The sequence below is a fragment of the Hemitrygon akajei genome, chromosome 10 (genome assembly GCF_048418815.1).
Source record: "Hemitrygon akajei chromosome 10, sHemAka1.3, whole genome shotgun sequence".
In the NCBI taxonomy this organism is placed as follows: Eukaryota; Metazoa; Chordata; class Chondrichthyes; order Myliobatiformes; family Dasyatidae; genus Hemitrygon; species Hemitrygon akajei.
The window spans coordinates 169,507,175-169,531,080 of record NC_133133.1 but is presented as its reverse complement, the minus strand read 5'-3'; the positions used below and the strand labels follow the sequence as shown (position 1 = coordinate 169,531,080).

Sequence of the window (23,906 nt, the reverse complement as noted above, 5' to 3'; positions counted from 1 at the left end):
AACTCAGCAGGTCAGGCAGCATCTGTGGAAATGAATAAACAGTTGATGTTTCCAGCCGAGAACCGTCTTCAGAACGGAGAAGGAAGGGGGAAGATCGCAGAATAAAAAGGTGGGGGTGGGGAAGGAGACCAAGCTAGAAGGTGAAAGGTGAAGCCAGATGGGTGGGGGAGGGGAGATGAAATATGAAGCTGGGAGGTGATAGGTAAAAAAGTCAATAGGCTGGAGAAGAAGGAATCTGATAGGAGAGGAGAGTGGACCATTGGATAAAGGAGGTGATGCAATTAGCCAGAATGCTCTCCAGTGTGTAACTGCTCTCTGACCACCATACGCAGACCCCAAAACCCAAACCAGACAGTTGAGTGGATTGGAGCGTGGACTCGGAAGTTGTAGTTTCTCAGGTAACAGCGAACAGACGTGTATCAATGTGAAATCAATTATTTTAAACTACTTCTCCCAGAAATGAATATACTTACTAATAATTGCAAATTATCTCAAGTAAATCAAGCAATTTTTTTTCTGTCTCAACTGCAATATTTTGAAGTTCATTCTCAAAATCAGGGTCTTATTAATGGCTGGTTTATGGATTTCCTGTTAATAGACTGAATTTAACGAGCTGTTTAACATCTGAATTTTCCAGAACGATCAGGCTTTGTTCTGCGGCCGGTGGCTGGATATTTGTCCCCAAGAGACTTTTTAGCTGGACTAGCTTTCCGGGTTTTCCATTGCACCCAGTACGTGCGCCACGGCTCCGATCCTTTCTACACTCCAGAACCGTGAGTTTCTGTTTACCTGACCAACCTATATAACAAGTCTTTATGAAACTTTTGACAACATAGCTTAGGTTATTGATGAATATTGTATTTTGCTTTTGGCAATGATTAATTTCAGAAGTATCAAAATATTACTGTAACTCAAACCAATCTTAAGGCAAATATTATTTTGCAATCGTTAGAGTAAACCTCAACTGTATGATACATCTTTGCATTGTTCCAGTCCTGATGTGCAAGAGTTGAAGAAGTGTTTTTGGGTATCAATATTTTCCAAATTCCCCATTTGCTCAACAAATTCTGTTACTAATGTTGGCATGGTGATTAAATTTTGGGATGAAATTCCATTGGAATTGGTGATGATCTTGTGATCGCAAATCCATTTCTGAAAAGCAGGCCAATGTGTAATCATTACTGTTCTAACTGCAGAGTTGGTAGTAAGTCTTTCAACTGGAACTTTGTTGAAATCTTGTTGTTCAGCTCCCTCCTTCAATCAAGAGGAGATTTGATAGAGGTATACAGAATTATGAGGGGTATAGATAGGGTAAATGCAAGTAGGCTTTCTCCATTGAGGTTGTGTGGGACTACAACCAGAGATCGTGGGTTAAGGGTGAAAGGGGAAAAGTTCAAGGGGAACATGAGGGGAAACTTCTTCACGCAGAGGGTCATGAGAATGTGGAATGAGTTGCTAGCAGAAGTGGTGCATGAGATTTCAATTTCAATGTTTAAGAGAAGTTTGGACAGGCACATGGATGGTAGGGATATGGAGGACTATGGTCCCAGTGCAGGTTGCTGGGAGTGGGCAGTTTAACTGGTTCAGGATGAACTAGATGGGTCGAAGAGCCTTTTTCTGTGTTGTACTTTTCTATGACTAAGAATTCATGAAATGGTTCAGCAGGATAAACGCAGAATACATTTTGTAGTATATTTAATTGTATGGTGAAATTATAGAATGCAAAGCAAAGAAGATGGCCATATGTCTATGCTAGTGTTTGTTCAGCTGAGTTTAAAAAACAGTTGTCAGGACCCACATCCTAGTACTTCTCCTGGTGCCTTGTAGATTATAGCACATTAGATTTTCATCAAAGTACTTCTTAAACAGGAAAACACAGAAAATATAGAACAAGAACAGGCCCTTCAGCCCACAATGTCTGTGCTGACCATGATGGCAATTTAAACTGATTGCCTCTACCTGACTGTGGTCCTCATCCCTCTACTGTTCTCCCTCTATTGTGTCTGCCTCAAAGCCTCTTAGATATTGCTATTCTCCCCCTCCATAACTGTCCCTCTCTCCCCTGCTCTCACTGTTCGCTCCCCTCTCCTACTCAGTCATTGTCCCATTCTGCCCCCAGTCTTTGTCCACATTCCCCACACAAGACTTTCAAGACTCTCTGCTTCCTCAATACTACTTGCCCCTCTACCTTTCTTCGTATTATCTGCAAACTTGGCCACAAAACCATCAATTCCGTCATCCAAATCACTGTCATAATGTGAAAAGAATCAGTCCCAATGCTCACTCCTGTGGAACTCCAGTAGTCACTGGCAGCCAATCAGAAGTGGCTCCTTTTATTCCCACTCATTGCCTCCTGCCAGTCAGCCAATCTTCTATCCATGCTAGTATATTTCTTGTAATACCGTGGGCTCATGTAGCAGCCTCATGTGTGGCACCTTGTCAAAGGCTTTCTGAAGATCCAAGTATGCAACATCCTCTGGCTCTCCTTTGTCTATTCGGCCTATTATTTCCTCAAAGAATTCCAACAGACTGGTTTGGCAAGATTTCTCCTAAAGAAAAGCATGTTGACTTTAGCCTATTTTATCATGTGCCTCCATGTACCCTAAGATCTCATCCTTAATAATGGATTTCAACATCTTCCCAAGCATGAAGTCAGGCTAACTGGACTATAATTTCCTTTCTTTTGCCTCCCTCTCTTAAATAATAGTGACATTTGCTATTTTCCAGTCCTCTGGGACCATTCCAGATCATGACTATTATCTCCACAATTTCTGCAGCCACTTTGTTCTGAACCCCTGGGTGCAACCTATTTGCTCCAGGTGACTTATCTACCTTCAGACCTTTCAGCTTCCCAAGCACCTTCTCCCTAATAATGGCAACTACATTCACTTCTGGCCCCTGACACTCTTGAATTTTTGGTATACTGCAAGTGTCTTCCACGGTGAAGACTGACGCAAAATTCTTAGTAATTTTGTCTGCCACTTCTACCATTTCTACCATTATTCTCCCATTATTCTTGCTTCTCTTTTACTCTTTTTATATCTCAAAAAAATCTTTTGGTACCCTTTTTTATAATATTGGCTAGATTACCTTAATATTTTATCTTTTCTCTCCTTAAGGCTTTTTGAGTTGTTTTCTGTTGGTTTTTAAAAGCTTCCCAATCTTCTAAGATCCTGCTAATTTTTACTATATTATATGCCCTCACTTTTGCTTTCATGTTGTTTTTGACTTTCCTTGTCAACCATAGTTGCCTCAGCCTCCCTCTAGAATACTTCTTCATCTTTTGGATGTTTCTATCCAAAATTGGATAGAAATTACACCCAGCTCTCTAATAAAATCTGGTTCATTACACCCAATCCAGAATTTCTTTTCCTCGAGTTGACTCAACCACAAGATGCTCTAAAGTGCCACCTCGTAGGCATTCTACAGATTCTATCTCTTGAGATCCCGCACCACCTGATTTTCCCAATCTACCTGCATAGTAAAACCCATTCTAACATAACATTGCCCTTTTGACATGCCCTTTCCATCTCCCACTGTAATTTGTAGCCCACGTCCTGGCTACTGTTCAGAAGCCCGTATATAACTCCCATCAGGATCTTTTTACACTTGCAGTTTCTTAACTCTACCCACAAGGTTTCAACATCTACTAATCCCATGTCACCTCTTTCTAAGGATTTGATTTCATTTTTTTACCCACAAAACCACCCTCTACCTGCCTGCCTATCCTTTCATTACAAGGTATGGCCTTGGATGTTAAGCTCCTAACTATGATCTTCTTTCAGCCCTGACTCAGTGATGCCCACAACATCGCACCTGCCAATCTCTACCCGCGCTACCTTATTCCACAATCTATGTGTATTCAAATGTAACACCTCCAGTCCAGTAGTCATTGTACTTTTGATTTTTGTCCCCATGTTACACTTCAATTCATCCCACTGACTGCAATTTTGTCCTGGCATCTGCTTGTCCTTCCTGACAGTCTCAGTGCACACTGCCTCTGTTTGTAAACCTACTGCCCCATCCTCAGCCCTATCTCTTTGCTTCCCCTACCAAATTAGTTTAAACCAGGGGTTCCCAATCTGGGGTCCACAGACCCCTGGGCAATGATAAGGGTTGACGGCATAAAAAAGTCTGGGAACCCCTGGTTTAAACCCTCTTTATCAGTACTATGACAGGCCTGCACCAGCAATGTATAAAGGTTCATATAGCATCCATAAACAGGTCTCCAGAAATCCTGGGGCAAAGCGACCTGTTAAACTGGGTCTCTACATCCAAGTTTAGTCAAAGGATCGTGGAATGTCATTTTTCTTCAGCTCTGGTGGAAATGCATTCTGCATGGAGGGGCCATCCTTGAGACGGTGCTGATGATGAGGCTGCTCCCTGAATACGGCAGTCCGTAAGAAAAAGATACTTCCAGTTTTGTCATCTGTTACAGGTGGAACAGCAAACTCTCTGCTGGAGGAATTCTGTGGCTGAATGTCTTCAAAGTTCAAAGTAAATTTCTTATCAAAGTATGAATACTTTGGAAGCTGAAAGTTTGATGAAATGCTGGAAGGTGATTAGATCTAGAATACGGTCCATGTTTTACTACTGCACCAATGAATATTCTGACTCATTGATGCTGTTGAGTTGAGGTATTCATCAGCCAGGGTCAAATATGGATGTTTCATCCTAGCTGTCTAGATATGCAATCCAGGGCGGTACAATATGGAGAGCAAGCTGTTGCCCATACAGCAGGCTCCTTCTCTTCATGCGTCTGATGAACCAAAAGGAACGGCAGAGACCAATACAGTTTGGCACCAGCAGCATCACAGGAGTTGCCAGTCAGTGTTGAACTCAATACAGGATGGCCTCAGGGATTCCAGCTCTGGATTTTTCCCTTGGGCCTTGCTTGCGAAGCCTTCTTCTTGAGTGGGTGTAGCTGCAAGGCAGCGGAGGTTTGAGATCCGAGTTTTCCTTCCAGGTGAGCTGCTGACCCCAGCTGATGAGCCCTATATGTCCGAAACTCACTAATGTATTGATAACATATTCTTGTACTATGAAGGTAATTCCTACAGTGCCAAGTTTTGAGTTGAGGATAGAAACTGTTCAGTGGACTACTGATTCACGTTTGTGTTTCTGCCTCCTCCACATTTTTTTCATTAACAGAAAGAGGTTTTCTTCCCCAGGTGTTTACTTCATCTCCTCACTAAAGTTTCAGTGTTGTTAGCTGGAACTGCTTCTCAGTTCGTGTTCTCACCAGTCCTTCCGATGGTTTCTGTTAGGTGACTGAGTTTCTTGTCCATTTCTTTCCTTGTCGGCAGGGTTTCCCCGTGGCTGTCTCCCTCAGCCTTGTCCTCTGTAAGGAAAGAAATTCTGGCCTGCTTAATTTCTCCAAATGCCTGTAACCTCTTACTTGATGCAACAACTTTGGAGTAAGGACACCAGGAAAAATGAGCACAGTGGAAGAGGAAAATTCTGCCTGTTGGTGTTTTTTATCAACAGACTTTAAAAAAAAAATCTTTTGTGTGATGTAGAAGCAGAGAAAGAAAATTCAGGGGCTCAAACATAGAGTCATAGAAAAGTAGAGCACAGGAATAAGCCCTTTGGCCTATCGAGTCAGTGCTGAACCATTTTAACTTCTTATTCCCATTGACCTGCACCGGGACCTTAGCCCTCCAAACCCCTGCCATCCATATACCGACTCAAAGTTCTCTTAAACTTTGAATTCAAGCTTGCACGCATCACTTGTGCTGGCAGCTTGTTCCACACTCTCACAACCCTCTAGTGTAGAAGTTTCCCCTCATGTTCCCCTTAAACTTTTTACCTTTTACCCTTAATCCATGCCCGTTAGTTCTAGTCTCACCCTACCTCAGTGGAAAGAAGCCTGCTTGCATTTACCCAATCTATACCCCTCATTAGTTTGTATCTCTCTATCTGGATAGACCTCGTCTTTAGAATGAACTATTGCAGCTTTATCAGTTATCAGAATGAGAATCAAAATCAGCTTTCATATCACTGGTATATCTCGTGAAATTTGTTAACTTTGTGGCAGCAATACAATGCAATACATGATAAATATAGAAAAAGCTGTGATTTACGGTAAGTATATATATAAAAGTTAAATTAGTAGTGCAAAAACTGAAATAAAAAAGTAGTAAGGTAGTGTTCACGGGTTCAATGTTTACTCAGAAATCTGATGGCAGAGGGGAAGAAGCTGTTTCTGAATCATTGAGTGTGTGTCTTCAGGCTTCTGTACCTCCTACCTGGTGGTAACAATGAGAACAAGGCATGACCTGGGTGATGGGAGTCCTTAATGATGGACACTGTATTTCTTGAGGTATGGTCTTTTGAAGCTGACCTGGATACTACGAAGGGTAATGTCCATGAGGGAGCTGACAGAGTTTACTACTCCCGGCAGCGTACTTTGATCCTGTGCAGTAACTACCCAGCCCCCAACCTGGTACCAGATGCTGATGCAGCTAGTCAGAATCAGTATTATAATGTCAGCCCAGCTAAACGATCAATATCTGAGTAACAATCCAATTAGAAAAACCTCTACCTTGATAAGCAAGCAGTCATTGAACACAGTGTTTTAACTATCTCTCTAAGCACAGTGTGGATGTTCATGTACTTGCTGATGACTAATTTGGCTAAAACACTTTTGTTCTACAAATGTACAAAATAATCGTCATGTTAACATTTATTTTACAGGGACACGTGTCATGAGCTGCTGGGACATGTCCCCTTGCTGGCAGAGCCAAGTTTTGCAGAGTTTTCCCAAGAACTGGGTCTTGTATCCCTTGCTGCATCAGATGAAGATGTGCAGAAGTTAGCCACTGTAAGATTTTAAGGTTCAAAGGTCCATTTATTGCCAAAGTATGTAAGCAGTATACAACTTTGAGATTCGTCTTCTCCAGACAGCCACGAAACAAAAAAAAACATGGAAACCGTTCAAAGAGAAACAGCAAACCCCCCACCCCCTGCACAAAAAAGGAGCAGCAACATGATCATTGACCCCACCCTGCACAAAACGCAACAAGAACATCGACCCCAAATTCCCACCCTCCCACAGAAAAAAATCAACACAACACAGGAAAATTGACCCCCAACCCCCCCTCCCTGCAAAAACGCAACAAGAACATCGACCCCCAAACCCCCTCCTTGCACAAAACGTAACAAGAACATTGACAGCAAATTCCCACCTCCCCAGAAGACAACTAACACAATACAATAAGAACATTATTGACCCTGAACACTTTTTCCTCATACAAAACGCAACACGAGCATCAACTCCCAAACCCCCTCCCCTTGTACAAAACAGAGCAAGAATATCACCGCTCCAACCCCCTCCCCTCACACAAAATGATTCAAGAAAATCAACCCCCCACCCTCTACCTCGTATATAATGGAACAAGAATATCGACCCCCTCCAAACCCCCACCAGTTGTACAAAGCAGAACAAGAGCATTGACTCCCAAACTCCTTCCTCGCACAAAAAACTAACACAACAGGAAAAGAATATCCACCTCCAAACACCCCTCCCCCTGCACAAAACACAACAAGAATATCGATCCCCATAACCCCCTCCGCCTCACACAATCTGAATTTTCATCTTTCTCAAAGGAAAACATTCCATGGTTTTCCTGTAGACTGGGAACAGACAGTAAATCCAGAGGCCCATAATCCATTGAAGGTGACATCACAGGTAGATAGGGCCGTAAAGAAAGCTTTTGGCACATTGGCCTCATCAATCAATGTATTGAGTACAGGAGACAAGATGTTATGTTGAAGCTGTTTCAGACATTGGTGAGGCCTAGTTAGTAGCATGGTGTGTAGTTTTGGTCACCTACTTACAGGAAAGGTGTAAGTAAGTTGAAAGAGCACAGAGAAAATTTACAAGGATGTTACCAGGCCTGGAGGACCTGAGCGATAAACAAAGATTGAATAGGTTAGGACTTCATTCCTTGGAACGTAGAAGACTGAGAGGAGACTTAATAGAGGTACAGTATACAAAGTTTTGAGGGGTAAGTGCAAAAAGGCTTTTTCCACTAAGGTCAGGTGGGACTACAAGTAGAGGTCATGGGTTAAGGGTGAAAGATGAAAAGTTTAAGGGTAATAGATAAAGCAAATGGGTGGGGGGAGGGTCGATGAAGTAAGAGGCAGGTGAAAAAGAGACTGGGCTGGAGAAGAAGGAATCTGATAGGAGCCGAGAGCAGATTTCTTCTTCTCCAGCCCTTTTCCACACTCTATCACTTCCTTAATCCCCCTCCCCTACCCACCAAGCTTCACTTATCACCTTCTAGCTTGTACTCCTTCCCCTCCCCCCACCTTCTTATTTTGGGATCTTCCCTCTTATTTTTCAGTTCTGAAGACGGGTCTTGGCCTGAAACATCAACGGTTTAATCATTTCCATAGATGCTGCCTGATCTGCTGAGTTCCTTTAGAATTTTGTGTGTGTTGCTCTGGATTTCCTGCAAATATAGAATTGCTTGTGGGCCCTTCAGCATATGATGACGTGCCAACACTTTAACCTTCTCCCAGTTCAATCTAAGCCTTCTCTCTCACATAGCTCTCAATTTTTTCTTTCAGCCATGTGCCTAAGTCTTAAATGGCCCTAATGTATCTGCCCCTACCAACTCCCCTGCCAGCAGATAAGACCATAATAAATACCAGCTTTTGGCTCCTCACCCTGCTCCACCAATGGGCCCACCGCTGACCTTTTACCTCAGCACCACTTTCCTGCACAGACCCTACATTCCTGATTCCCTCGACATCTCCCAAACTCTTTGACTGTCGTACGTGATATTTTCCAACAGGGCTGACTTTTCCTCTCTCCTCTCAGTCAATAGCGAATGGAGTCACAACATATGTGAAGTTTATGCACTAATGCATATTCTGGCATTATGTGACACACAAGCGCCTGCAGCTATACTCTTAGACAGGAATTCATTATAATTGAGTCCGAATTCTCCTAATGACCTTTAAAATAGCAAAAGAAGCTATTACAAAGCTTCTGTCATGCAAGGGTTGCCTGCACAGAATTTGCTAATCCATGAAGCATACTTGTGTCAGTAAACTTCAAGGAGATTCAGAAGAAATTCATTCTGAATTATTTCACAAAATTACTATGTTCCATTAATTCTTGTAACACAATATGGATGTGTTTTGTGGAATAATAAAAATCAAAGTAAATTTATTACGAAGATACCATATAGGTCGCTGTACACAACTGTGAGATTCATTTTCTTGCACAGTAAATACAAGTAAATACACAGTAAATTCAAAACCACAATAGAATCAATAAAGGACTGCATCCAACAGGACAGACAAGCAACCAGAATGATAAAGACAACAATCTGTGCAAATACAAAAGAAAGATAAATATTAAATAAGCAATAAATATCAAGAACATGAGATGAAGAGTTTTTGAAAGTGAGTCCATAAGATACGGGAACAGTTCAGTGATGGGGCAATGAAATTATCCCCATTGGTTCAAAAGCCTGATGATTCAGGGGTAGTAACTGTTCCTGAACCTGGTGCTGTGAGTCCTGAAACTCCTGTACCTTCTATCTAATGGCAGCGGTGAGAAGAGAGCATGACCTGGGTGGTGGGTGTCCTTGACACTGGATGCTGCTTTCCTGTGACAATGCTCCGTGTAGATGTGCTCAATGGTGGGGAGGGCTTTGCCCATGATGGACTGGGCCATACCCATTACCTTTTGTAGGATTTTCCATTCAAGGGCGATGGCGTTTGCATACCAGGTCATGATGCAACCAGTCAATTTACTCTCTACCGCACGTCTATAGAAGTTTGTCAAACTTTTAGATGTCATGCCAAATCTTAGCAAACTTCTAAGGAAGCAGAAGTACTGCCATGCTTTCTTTGTAATGGCACTTACATGCTGGGCCCAGGACAGGTCCTCTGAAATGGTAACGCAGAGGAACTTAAAGTTGCTGCCACTCTGTACCTCTGATCCCCTGATAAGGACTGGCTCATGGACCTGCAGTTTCCTCCTCCTGAAGTCAATAATCAGCAATCAGCTCCTTGGTCTTGCTGACATAGGTTCAGAAGTTGTTGTGTGGCACCACTCAACCAAATTTTCAGTCTCCCTCCTATAGGCTGATACGTCACCACCTTTGATTCAGCCAGTGACAGTGGTGTCGTCAGCAATCTTAAATATGGCATTGGAACTGTGGTTAGCATCACAGTCATAAGTGTAAAGCGAGTTGAGCAGGGGGTTAAGCACACAGCCTCGTGGTACATCTGTGCTGATGGAGATTGTGGAGGAAATGTTGTTGCCAATTCGAACTGACTGGGGTCTGCAAGTGAGGAAATCAAGGGTCCAATTGCACAAGGAGTTACTGAGGCCAAGGTCTTGAAGCTTATTGATTAGTTTTGAGGGGATTGTGGTATTGGATGCTAATCTGTAGTTGATTTAGAGCATTGTGGTGTATGCATCTTTGCTGTCCAGATGTTCCAGGGTTGAGTGAGGAGTTAATAAGATGGCATCTGCAGTGGACCTATTGTGATGGTTGGCAAATTGGAGTGGATCCAAGTCACTTCTCGGGGAGGAGTTAATGATTTAGGAGTTAGACTGAATTAATGATGTTGAAAATGATTCATATTTGCAGCATGATGGTTAGCACAATGGCTTTACTGTGCCAACGATCATCAGTCAGGCTTCGATTCCTGCTGCTGTCTGTAAGGAGTAAGGATGTCACTTCCATGACCATGCTGGTTTCTGCTGGATGTTCTGGCTTCCTCCCACATTCCAAAGGAGTATCATTAGCTTCACGGTTCGTGAGTTGTGGGCGCATTACGTTGGCACTGGAAGCACAGCAACACTTGTGGGCAGCCCCCAGTATAATCCTCAGACTGTGTTGGTTGTTGATGCAAAACAACGCATTTCACTGTATGTTTCGATGTTTCAATGTCACGAGACAAATAAAACTGAATCTATTCCTTTGTACCTTATGCAATAGTTAAGTGTTTTAAGATCTATAATCAGAACTATCAATTAATTTGTCATGTCTGACAGCTTCCTTGTAACAGAGCAATTTAATAGCACACTTGATTACACATCCCTTTGAACAAATTACCTTGGTCATTTTAGTTCTGATTGCTCTGTATTTGTGAATGTGGGTGATTGTAAAAGAGCTTGGTAATTATCGCAGTTAGTGATGAATAGACCCAGTGCTCCAAATTCATAGTTATGTCGATTGCCAATGCAGAAAACATGATTGGCACAGTTACTATGACATAACTCTTCTCCTCAGATATATGTAGGTGGGGTGCCTAAGACTTTTGCAAAGTACTGTGATAATTTTATGTATTGCACTGCTGCAGCAAAAAAAAAAATCAAATTTCATGACATTTGTGAGTGATGGTAAATCTGATTCTGATATGGATCTCTATTGTGGACTGAAAGTGGGAAGGGGGCAGGGAGAGGGGAAGGGGAGCACCAGAGAGACATTCTGTAATGATCAATAAATTGATTGTTTGGAATCAAATGACCTTGCTTAGTGCCTCAGGGCTGGATGTGTCTGCACCAGCACTAACCCTCATCCGTAGCACTCCTCTACCACTTGTCCCACACCTCACCCACGGTGCTTCACCCTCGCCATTCTCAACATCCTTTGCTCCCACCAGATTTACAAACTAGCTCTCTGCTCCACATTGACAAATATAGTACTGAACAAAAGACTTAGGCAACCTGTCTGTGTGTGTGTGTGTCTCTCTCTCTCTGTCTCTCTAAAACTTTTGCACACCACTGTAATCGCTTGTCATTTTACTGAATTAAAGAAACATTTTTTTAATTGACCATGGTTATAGTAATATCTGATTTGTATATCTACAGTGCTATTTCTTCACTGTTGAGTTTGGGCTGTGTAAGCAAGAAGGACAATTACGGGCTTATGGTGCAGGACTTCTATCTTCTATTGGGGAGCTAAAGGCAAGGAATAATTTTTTTCCCTAATTGCAATGTCTCTGGAGTGCCTGATCACTGGATTGCAGTTTCACCTGTGACTCCCTCCCACAGCATGCCTTGTCGGATAAAGCCATCGTCAAACCCTTTGATCCAAAGACAACCTGTACCCAGGAGTGTCTCATCACCACCTTCCAGGAAGCCTATTTTTTGTCAGAAAGTTTTGAGGAGGCCAAGGAGAAAATGAGGCAAGTACTTTCTTTCCTTCAAGATCTAGAAGAAGCCTTTGGCAATGTTGGACTCATAGAGTCACAGAAGGAGATTATTTTCCCTATTGAGTTCATGGTGGTGCTCTCTTGGACGTATTGAGTCCAATTCCCCAACCCTTTAGTGTTGGTCTGCATGTTGAATGGCCTAGGCAGTAAATCATAAACATGACAAAGTCTGCAGTTGCTGGAAATCCAAAGCACCACACACAAAATGCTGGAGGAACTCAGCAGGTCGGGCAGCATCTATGGAATTGAATAATCAGTTAACATTTCAGGCCGAGGCTCTTCTTCAGGACCGGAAAGGAAGGGGTAAGATGCCAGAATAGAATGGTGGGGAAAGGGGAAGGAGGATAGCTAGAAGGTGATGTTAGGTCAGAAAGGTAAAGGGCTGGAGAGGAAGGAATCTGACAGGAGAGGAAAGTGGACCATAGAGGAAAAGGAAGGAAGAGGGGACCCAGGGGAGGTGAGAAGAGGTAGGAAGCCAGAGCGGTGGAAATGGAAGCCTGGCTACATGATTATGGGGCAGTGACTGTGTTTAAGGAGTGTATTTTCTAACATGAGAAAGGCATATTACTGGGCCTGATGAAAAATGTGGTGTGTTTAAAAAAAGCCAGGTCTTGGTAATAGTTTTGTATCTTAGAATTCTTACAGTACTGTAATGGGCTGGCTTCATCAGACCCAAACAATTGAGGGTCCAGGTGATATGATAATAAGCATACAAGCACAATAAAGTAACTTAAGTCTAATTTAATGTCATAAAATAGAAAGCAGAAATAAACCACACAAAATACTATACAGTCAGCTTGAAATGTTTTCACAAAGGTTTTAGGGTTCACGATCCTTAGTCATCACTTGATTGTAGATGTTGGGAACTTAATTGTCGCTGAGTCGGAGGAAATTCGAATTCCAACTTGTGAAGTCACGCTGGGTCCTAGGCACCAATCACAGTTTCCTTGGTCTAGGTGAATCCCCAGGAACCGAGGGAAAGGTCCCCCAATAAATAAGGGTTCCACAAGCGTAGAGAAAGACACACAGAGCCAAACTTTTTGATCTTTTGATCTCATGCCACTAACATGGTTTTGATCAGAGTTCCCACAAGCACTGAGCGACACAGACAAGCTCTTTGGTTTGTTGTTCTCAAGCTGTTGGTGCCTGAGGCCAGGAAAGAATCCAGCCACCATCAGCAAACATTAAACATGAACAGACCTACAGTGTTTAACTTGTACAGACACCTTTCATGCTGGGAGCTTACAAAGAGTTAAATGGTCACTTAGAATTGTTCAGACTTTCATCTAATATTTTACAAAATTTAATACATCTCAAGTATGAAAGAAGGCCATGCTTCTATTGTACGAACATACCAGTTAGTCCCATTCGTGGACTCAGCCCACAGCCATGTAATTTTTTTTTCCAAAAAAACATTAAATTTATTTTTGAAATCTAAAATTACATCCATTTCCTTCAGGCAATGAGCTCTTGATTGTAACCACTTGCTGCAAGAAAGAGTTTTCTCCTCACATTCCTTCTAATTCTTTTCCAGTCACCATAAATCTCTAACCTCTGGTCCTTCACCCTTCTGCCAATGGAAGCGGTTTCGCTTTGTCATTGGCATGGAGGTACAGGAGCCTTGGGTCCCACACCACGAGTTTAGGAACAGTTATTACCCTTAAACAATCACATTCCTGAACCAGTGTGGGTAACTTCACGCACCTCATCTCTGAACTGATTCCACAACCTATGGATTCACTTTCAAGGATTCCACAACTCAGGTTCTTAGTGTTATTTATTTACTATTGTTTTCTTTTCGTATTTGCGCAGTTTGTCTTCTTTTGCACGTTGGTTGTTTGTCAGTCTTTGTAGTTTTTTATTGATGCTTTTGTATTTCTTTGATCTACTGTGAAGAATCTATCTCAGTGTAGTCTATGGTGACTTACACATATTTTGGTAATAAATTTACTTTAAACTTTGAGTGCTTTATAGCTTTAAACACTGCTCAAATTGTTACCCAGTAACAGAGGCCAACACTGCGGCACGGTTAGTAGAACCACTGCCTTGTAGAACCAGAGGTCCAGGTTGGATTCTGACTATGGGTGCTGTCTGTGCGGAGTATGCATATTCTCTCTGTGACTGTGTGGGTTTGTGAGTTTCCTCTGGGCACTCTTTTATCCTCTTGTGTCAAAGATGTGTGTGTTGGTAGGCTAGTTGGCCACTGTTCATTGTGCCCAGTGTGTAGGTTAGTGGGGGAAGTTGATGGAAATGTGGGAAGACTAAAAATTGGTATTAATGGAAATGGCATGGAGTCAATGGGCTGAAGGGTCTGGCCATTTCTCCAGGACATTCTCAATTTTGTCTGCTCTGGGGAGAATGATGCTATATTCCTTGATCTATTCATCAAACTGAAACCTCACATCCTTGATGTCATTCCAGTAAATGTCATCTGCATACTCCCCTACTTTCCAATCCTTTCTGACTTCTGGTGCCCAGGAATAAACACTATTTTCCTCTTGCAGGGCTGCTATTTTACGGGAGCTGGTGTTTTATGGAAATTCATTGTAATTTCTTTAGATTTCAAATTGTTAAGAGGATGCAAGAAAGATTTACGTAGAGAAGAATAGTTTAACAAATGTCTAATCATTTTGAAATCAAAACCTTGTTGGTGGAATTATAACAGTGCTTTGAAAGGGATATGGGTTATTTTTTATTTTATTTAGAGATGCAGTGCAGAATATGCTCTTCTGGCTCAATGAGCTATGCTGCTATACAAACCATCTAATTAACCTTAACCTAATCACAGGACAATTTACAATGATTAACTAACCTATTAACCAGTACATCTTTGGACTGTGTGAGGAAACTGGAGCAGCCCGAAGAAACCCATGCAGTCACGGGGAGGATGTATAAAATCCTTACAGACGGCACCAGAATTGCACCCCCACCTCCAATGCACCAAGCTGTAATAGCATCACGCTGACTGCTACAGTACCATGGGTTGAATACAACTTCACCCATGCTTCAATAATTCTTAGCTCTTGGTGCATGGGCTTTCAATGACTTACTTTGGAGTAATATGTAATATCTTTCTGAAGCCAGTCTTAAATCTCCAGCTTGTGTCCATTAAACCAACAAGGCAGATATTTTCACACCTGCTGGGAAGCTCTCAGAAGGTGATGAACCCAAAGAATCAAAAGAAATAGGATGCAGGTTTCATTATAGGAGACCAGAATGAAGATACAGCTATACTTGGAAGTAGCAATGTGTTGAAACACGGAATGGTAAACCATGAAAGGGCAATTTCAGCTGTGTATATCGCTGGGAAAATACCATCTTTCATGGCACAGGAAGCAAAAAGAGGCATGTTCCAGTTGCTATTCAGGAGAATCTTGAAGTTAAAAGTCAGTACAGAAAGCAGTCCCAACGATTATGCGTACTCTTTCTGTTCCTAGCTTGTTGGATGTTCACAAGTCAAAGGGCAAGGTGAGAATTTGCTGAGATCTGGTGCCCCTCCTGCCCTTTCTTCCATGCTCCACCATCCTTCTTCATCAGTCCTTTACCTCTTCCACCTATCGCCTCTCAGCTTCTCACTTCTCACTCCCTCCCCCAACCACCTTCAAACTCACTTGGTTTTACCTATCGCCTGCCAACTCCTTCGTCTCCCCCCACCTTCTGTCCTCTTCCTTTTCAGTCCTGATGAAGCATCTCTTCCTGAAATGCTGACTGTTTATTCCTCCCCACTGGTGCAGCTGGACTTGCTGAGTTCTTCTAGTATTTTGTGTGTGTTACTCTGGATTTCCAGCATCTGCAGAATCTCTTATGTTAAGCATTTTAACAGTGCTCTGAAGAAGAGCCAAAACTCCATGAAGACAATAGAAGATATGTTGTGAGATGTGAAAGTACACTCAGTGGTCATATTTTTAGGTACCTCCCGTATCTAATAAACTGGATACTGAGTCTATGTGGTCTTCTGCTGTGTAACCCATCCACTGCAAGGTTCAATGTGTTATGCGTTCAGAGATGCTCTTTTGCACATCACTGTTGGAATGTGTGGTTATATGACTTACTGTCAGCTTGTTATAGTCTGGCCATTCTCCTCTGACCTCTATCATTAACAAGGGGTTTTTGCCCTCAGAACTGCCACTCATTGGATGTTTCTCATTTATCGCACCATTCTCTGTCAAGCCTAATACTGTTGTGTGTGAAAATCTCAGGAGGTCAGCAGTTTCTGAGATACTCAAAGCGCCCCATCTGGCACCGAGAATCATCTGCGGCCAAAGTCACTTAGATCACATTTTTCCCCATGCTGGAAAGAGTGAATGATGCTCACACGTAGAGTTTGATAAGTTGGGATCACATTAAACCTGCTATTGAAGAAGAACTTTGGAACTGATGCAGGAACTTCAGCAAGGACCACAGATGTCCTTGAAGCCCCCCCTGGGGTCATGACTACAGGCAATGCAGAAGGACATACAGGGGAAGAGACAGGGTTAGATCACAACTGCAAGACTTGATGAGTAGAGGCAGGGAGAAGAAACTGAAGTTCAGCGTGGTGGAAGTTTCCATCATCACATGATCACCTGAGAAGGTCCATAGTCAATAAAGTCAAAGTTCGAAGTACACTTACTATCAAACACAAAGACTGACAAACAGCCAATGTATCAGAAAAGACAAACAGTATAAGTAAAAATGTCTAAGTAAATAAATATTTAAAACATGAGATTGTAGAGTCCTTGAATGTCAGTTAATAGGTTGTGGAATGAGTTCTGATTTGAGGTGTTGAAGTTATCGACACTGGTTCCACCGATTGTTTAAGGGTGTCTGACCCTGGGTGGTATGGGGCCTAAGGGTCCTGTACCTCCTTCCCAATGGCAGCAACAGGAAAAGGACAGTCTAAGCAAAGCTCGTGGTAGATGTTAACTCGGACAGGTGTTGGAGCTGTTCAGGTGACACACTGTTCTAGCAATTTGGGCTATGGAAATTCACCCTTACGGAACTCACAACTCGCTCCCAAAATATCTGAGTAACAAAATAAGAATACACTCTAAAGAAATTTATGTGAAACGAAGTAAATAAACAGAAAAGTTATTGTTTTTAACATGCATTTCTTCACACCTGCACAGACAACACTGCTTTGTGTTCTGGAAAATCATGATATAGGCTGTTTTCTAGGAATGCAACACCCCACCCCCAGAATCTTATAATATAAGAGTCACTCCATGAGTAAGTGCCTGTTGTACCTGAATGGGAAATTGCTCATGGAGTGAGGGTGCTCCTATTCAGGTGACAAAAAGGGATATGGCAGTGGTTGATGCTCGTGAGCTAAACTTCAAATGAATAGGAACTTGACGATGAGAAAAGACTATCGTTAGAGACAGATGTGCATTATGCAGGAATAGTCCTTGATCCCTTAGGGAGCACACTAGTTCATTTAGCTCCCACTCAATAGCTGGTCTTGCTTGTGCACAGAAATGGAAATGAATTTCCCATTTATTGAAAGGAGACACCTATCTGGTTAGTAAGTATAACAGCCAGGTAATAATATTTCTAAAGTTCAAAATACATCATCAACCCTCAAATCCCACCTTCCTGCAAAAAAATTGAACTAAAGCGGAACAGTCACATTGCCCCCCCCAACCCTCCTCCTGCACAAAAAAACAAACAAAACAAAACAGATCAGACACATCGACCCCCAAATCCCTCCTCCCACACAAAAAAGCGAACAAAATTAGATCAGGCACATCGACCCCAAATTCCTCCTCCCACACAAAAATAATGATCAAAACAGATCAGGCACTTTGACACCCAAATACTCCTCCCTGCACAAAAAAAACGAGAAGATCGGTCAAAAACCCCCACAGAATATAAAAACTATGAGACTGAAAAATAGAATCTATAGTCCAAGTCCACATCTAAAACGCAGAAAAAACCTGGGAAACACTCTCCACAGCGGCAGGCTCTCCCCTCTTCAGTGCAGAGCAACCAATCAAAAGGCAAGCAGCTGGTGCTAACCCCTGCACTATAAACTATAGTCAGCGAAATGGAGCCAAACATCGTCTCTTGCCCCATCCTGCTGCCTTCTCACCACAAGGTTCACTCATGCTGCCTCTGCCTCCTGGAATTCTCTCAGAGCCTGCAGAGTGCTGAAGCACGCAGACGATCTCCAAACAGCAAAACACAGGCTTCAGCAGTTCCCAGAGTCACATTCAAGATGAGAAACAAATGTAACAGACATAAAATAAGTGAAAAAGATGGTTTCATGATCTATCCAGAAGAGTGTTGTACGCAGGTGCCATCTTGACCATACATTGAAAGAAAATTTTATCAAAGTACATATATGCCAACACACACAACACTGTGAGCATACTTAGTAAATCTATAGAATAGTAGTTATAACAGCATCAATGAAAGACCAACCAGAGTGCAGAAGACAACAAACTGTGCAAATGCAAGTGTAAGTAAATAGCAAAAAGATCCCCCCCCCCACACACATCAAAACCATCAAATGTGCAACAAAAAAAAAACAAATTATGCAGACAACTAAAAGTGAACAAATAACATGCAAAATATTAAACTTCAAATCACAGAATTCCTGAAAGGGAGTCGACATTCACACGTCGCTGAGGTGAGTGGAGATGGTCCAGGAGCTGACGGCTGTGGTCACAGCCACCGAGTCAGTCAGTTCAACACCATGTCAATGGCTGCAGACCACAGCCATCATGAAACCAAAGACATTTATTTGATTGCACTTTTGTAGGAATTGACCACCTGCCTCTTCATCAAAGTGGTATTGATTTTAATCATACACTGCATCCTTTACCTTTTATTTTCTCCTTGCTCTTTACCCATCAGTCATGCTGTTTCATGTAGGATGGAAGAACATCCAGTGGTAAACATTCATCCTCAGCTGCAGGCACTAATTTCTGCAATGTAGAAATCTATACCTATTACACTCTCCCCCCAAACTTTGATGATTTGAATGTCAGGGGGTAGTTTAATGCACATATACTCCACATTTATCACGTATAATCAGAGATACATTTCTTCCCTGGTGCTCTGCAGCTAACATTATTCTCTGTGGAACAGCTACTTGATGAAACCACTTAGAGACTAGGCATGGGGGAGTGGGGTAAGTTAATACATCGTCCATAGAATCCAATAATAATAATGTTCAAAGCTGAAGAAATGGATTTGATCCTTTATTAAGCAACTAACAAAACCGTACTAGCAAACTAGATCCATTATTTAGGATTAAAACCAAACTAGATCCTTTATTAAGCAACTAGCAAAACTAACTAGCTAAAGAACTGTAGGTTTTCATGAATAAAGTGGCAGAGATGTTTTATGTTTAAGAAAAGACCGTAGCAATCATTTACTGAACACCAAAAATTGAACACAAAGCGTGTTAAAAGTCCTTTACATAACTATGTCATCATGTCAGACCATCCTCTTAAAGTGAACTGCAGCTTAATGTCGGTGACTATGAATTATGTATGTTTCCACCAATTATGATACATTATGAAAAAAATCTTGAAGCAATAAAACTAATGAGACTAAAACTAACAAAGTTAAGTGAAATTAAACACAAATGGTTAAACAAAATTAAACCAAATTAAATGGTCAACAAATAGATATCACGTCGACCATCTGTCTAGTTCTAAACTAACCAGAACCACTCTAAAAAGCATGAACACGTAAATAAACCTCTTCCACTTCCACCACATCCCCACCAACATGACTAACTACCATGATAAACAGACAACTCAGAATATAATGCAGAGAGAAAACAGATACATGGCTGCTCTAGGTTCAGCCAGGCACTTAATTGCAGGTCCAGCAAGTTATCTGTAGAAATGCTTAATTCATTCTGAGTCAAAAATTGTGTTTTCCTCCTAAAATTAGTCATGTCTGTGTGTACTTGAATGGATTGGGGATTTGTCTTTGCCTTTCTGATCATTAGTTCATCTCTAATTCTTGGGTGATTAAGAGATGTAGGAATGCATCTATTCCAGGTAAGTTTCATCTCCTGTTTCATATGTAGCAATTACCATTCCAATTCTACTTCCCATTCCTATTCCAACATGTCAGTCCATTATCCCCTCTTCTGTCATGATGAGGACACACTTAGGTTGGAGGAGTAACATCTTATATTCTGTTTGGGTAGTCTCCAACCTGATGGCATGAACATTGATTTCTTGAACTTCTGGTGATTGCTCCCCTCTCCTTCACCATTGGCCATTCCTATTTCTCTCTCTCATTTTATTTCCTTACCTGCTCACCACCTCCTCCTAGTACTTCTACCCCTTCCCTTTCTTCCATGGTCTTCTACCCTCTCCTATCAGATTCCACCTTCTCCAACCTTTTATCTCTTTCACAAATCAACTTCCCGGCTCTTTACTTCAACTCCTCTCTTGCACCTGGTTTCACCTATCACCTACAACCTTATACTTATTCCTCCCCTCCCCATCTTCTTACTCTGACTTCGCATCTTTTCTTTTCCAGTCCTGATGAAGGGTCCTAGTCTGAAATGTCAACTGTTTACTCTTTTCCATAGATGCTGCCTGGCCTGCTGAGTTCCTCCAACATTTTGTCTGTGTTACCACAAGTTGTATCTTTTGGGATAGTTTTCATGATCAGAGCTATAAAACTAAATTCATGACACAAATGACAAGGCGTTATTTTTTAAACTTTATTAGCTTGATATTTTTACTAGACATTGGCTGTTGAAATATTAGGAGTCCTTGTGTTGGCATGACCATTTGAAGATATGGAAGAATTTAAAAAGGTTTAGAACTACTAAAGTCAACAAAGAATGGTAAGCAGATGACTATCAGTGTCTATGGATAAAACCTTGGAGCTGCCTACATTTTAAAAGGGAAGCAATGAGAGGCATTGCTTGAGTGGACAGTCAGAGGCTTTTTCCCCAGGGCTGAAATGGCTAGTGCAAGAGGGCACAGTTTTAAGGTGCTTGGAAGTAGGTACAGAGGAGATGTCAGGGGTAAGTTTTTTTACGTAGAGAATGGTGAGTGCATGGAATGGGCTGCCAGAGGTGGTGGTGGAGGCGGATATGATAGGGTCTTTTAAGAGACTCCTTGTCAGATACATGGAGCTCAGAAAAATAGAGGGCTATGGGTAACCCTAGATAATTTCTAAGGTAAGGACATGTTTGGCACAGCTTTGTGGGCCGAAGGGCCTGTATTGTGCTGTAGGTTTTCTACGTTTCTATGTTTTCACCATGTAGATTACAGTGGTTCAAGGCAGCAAGTCACATCATGGGTGCATAATAAATTTCGACTTTGTTAGGGCAGAAAGTCCTATTAATGGATCATTGTATACTGTATATGTAGGATTTTTGTGGAACTACTTTTATGGATCAGCAGATTAAGTGTGTAAGGAGAATGTAGCAGGCAGGATAGCTTGTATATGGATCATGAAAAGCACATGATAAATCAATTGGTTTATGCTCAGTATATATGTGTGACAAAAAAGAGGAATGTTGAAATGTTACCTGTTATACTTCTTTAGGTATAATTAAACTTTTTTTAAAAATATCGGTTTATTTTATTCTTTCAGGGAATTTGCAAAGTCAGTCAAACGGCCATTTTCTATACACTATGATCCATATACCCAGAGCATTGAAGTGCTGAAAGATACCAGAAGCATTGAGAAAGTTGTTCAAGGCATCCGGAGTGACCTCATCACTGTGTGTGATACTCTATCAAAGATGAACAAAGACTTTGGGCTTTAATGAGTGTGCGCACAGATTTCATATCCATTTTGGTGTAAGCACGGCTAGCAGAAATGACACTGAATCCTGTGATGTAACCTGTTTGCAGAAATAGTAGTAACTTGTTTGGATGTTCTAGCAAAGTTTCATCTACACTAGGATGTATTCCACACCACCAAGACACAAAATAATATACTGGAAAATTCAATCAATTCTGTTAATTTAACAAAAAATGTATGAAATTATGATGCTATCTCACTGCTCAAAGTTTGATCACAGAATATCAGCATCTTGTGTAGTTTTATTTGAGAGAGAATGCATTTCATTACAGCCTGTGGACCTAATGACATTCCCAGTAAAATGTGGCATAATTACCTACCCGAAACGTGGTAAGTTATATTGATGACAGTAGTAAATGCCTAAAAAAGGATAATGTAAAAAGACCTATTTATGCTTCCAAGAAATAATAATTTTATAATATTTTTATAATAACTGCCTTCTCTAAAATAGGTTCTTGAAACTAGAGAAACAGAATATATTTTGAAAGTGTTGGTGATTATGGGAACTCTGATTTGCGGGTTGACAAAAAGCAGTGAACTTGAAATTGCAGAAAGCAAATGGATTGTGGGCTTTATTGCAAGGTGGTTGAAGTATAATTGTACGCAGCGTGGAAAATCTCCAGCAGTTCTTCCTTTTGGATTTAAACAGTGTTCTAGGTTGTACTAAAGCATGTGAAAGTTGTGTACAGTGGCGAGGTTCACTGACGTTACTGGTTTGAGTGTGCTGACTCCTATTGACATGTTGAAAGCTCTGTCAATTCTAAGGATGTAGCGCAGTGTGCTTGCTCCTTACTGCTAATTCTTAAAGAGGAATGGTGCCATTGGATGCGGCAGGTAGGATGGTACTTCCAGTGATTCAGGGGAACTGTACCAGCTGGGGAAAACAGTGTTCACCACACTCCTGTCCTTTCCTATTGGAGCCATGGGACCTTCCAGGTCTGCTCAGAAGGAGTCACAACAAGTCTGCAGAGAAGCATAGAAGGAGAGACTTCTGCTTAAAGAACTAGCAACCCAGGTTTGATTTTAACCTCTGTAACCTTCTTTGTGGGGTGTGCACGTTCTCCCTGTGACTTTGGATCCCCTCCAGGTTCTCTGGTTTTCTCCCACATCCCCCACATCCCAAAGATGTGTGGGCTGGTAAGTTAATGGTCTACTGTAAATTACCTTAAGTGTGGAAGTAAGTGGTAGAGTCTGGGGAATGGGAGGAGGTGATAGGAATCTGGGAAGAATAGGTTACATGGAAAATTAGTGGGGAAATGGTAATGTTCCTTAAGCCAGCACAGGCCGATGGGCTGAATGGCCCATTCTCAGAAACTGTACTTTGAAGCCTGCAGCGGAGGCAAAGGCTCGCACTTACTCTGCCTGCCTCTGTGAACTGAAGAAAAAGCAGATTAAATTCCCCCTAGGTGTGCACCGAGCTTGAGTGACGTTCCCAATATAGTAGTGAGCATGTGATATTGTTAACAACAGTCTGGGGTAATCATGAAGTGAGAAAGCTGAGAGAAACATGATTCAAGGCAAAATAGTCGGGACACACACACGTGAAGTTGTATCTGAGAATGTAAGATGTCACAGACCATAGTTAGGTTAAAAAAAAAACTACGGTTTGAATGTTGGCCCTTTAAGTGGCTTCAGGGAAAGAAGATTGGCAAAACCCCCTTGTTCTGGGAAAAGGAAAGATTGCTGTTTTAAGCCAGAGAGGTTGAAATCCTGACTGCTGATAAATATTGCTTACGGCATGACAGTTGATCTAGGTTGGGTCAGCTTTGGAACTGGAAAATACATTGCAAGGGAGAACAAAAATTCCAACAAAATACAAGAGAATGAGTTTCTCAGCAGGTGCCAAGAAGCCTAGAAATATTTGCAAGAATTGCTCTATTCAGGGTTAATCTGATTGTTGATGGCCCTGCTTTTGGAATTGTAGAATTGTGCGAATGAACTTGTCTTGC

At 41.7% G+C, this 23,906-nt stretch overlaps 1 protein-coding gene across 1 annotated transcript in view; it reads left to right on the top strand.

Annotated features, from left to right (window-relative positions):
* LOC140734935 (tryptophan 5-hydroxylase 2-like) overlaps positions 1–22,439 on the top strand; it is a 63,676-nt gene extending 41,237 nt beyond the window's left edge. The window contains exons 7-11 of the mRNA XM_073059654.1: positions 638–773; positions 6,697–6,823; positions 11,843–11,938; positions 12,026–12,159; positions 21,745–22,439. Coding sequence (XP_072915755.1) covers positions 638–773; positions 6,697–6,823; positions 11,843–11,938; positions 12,026–12,159; positions 21,745–21,919 — 668 coding nt within the window. The 3' untranslated portion in view covers positions 21,920–22,439. The remainder of the gene's footprint in view (positions 1–637; positions 774–6,696; positions 6,824–11,842; positions 11,939–12,025; positions 12,160–21,744) is intronic.
* Positions 22,440–23,906: the final 1,467 nt, after the last annotated feature.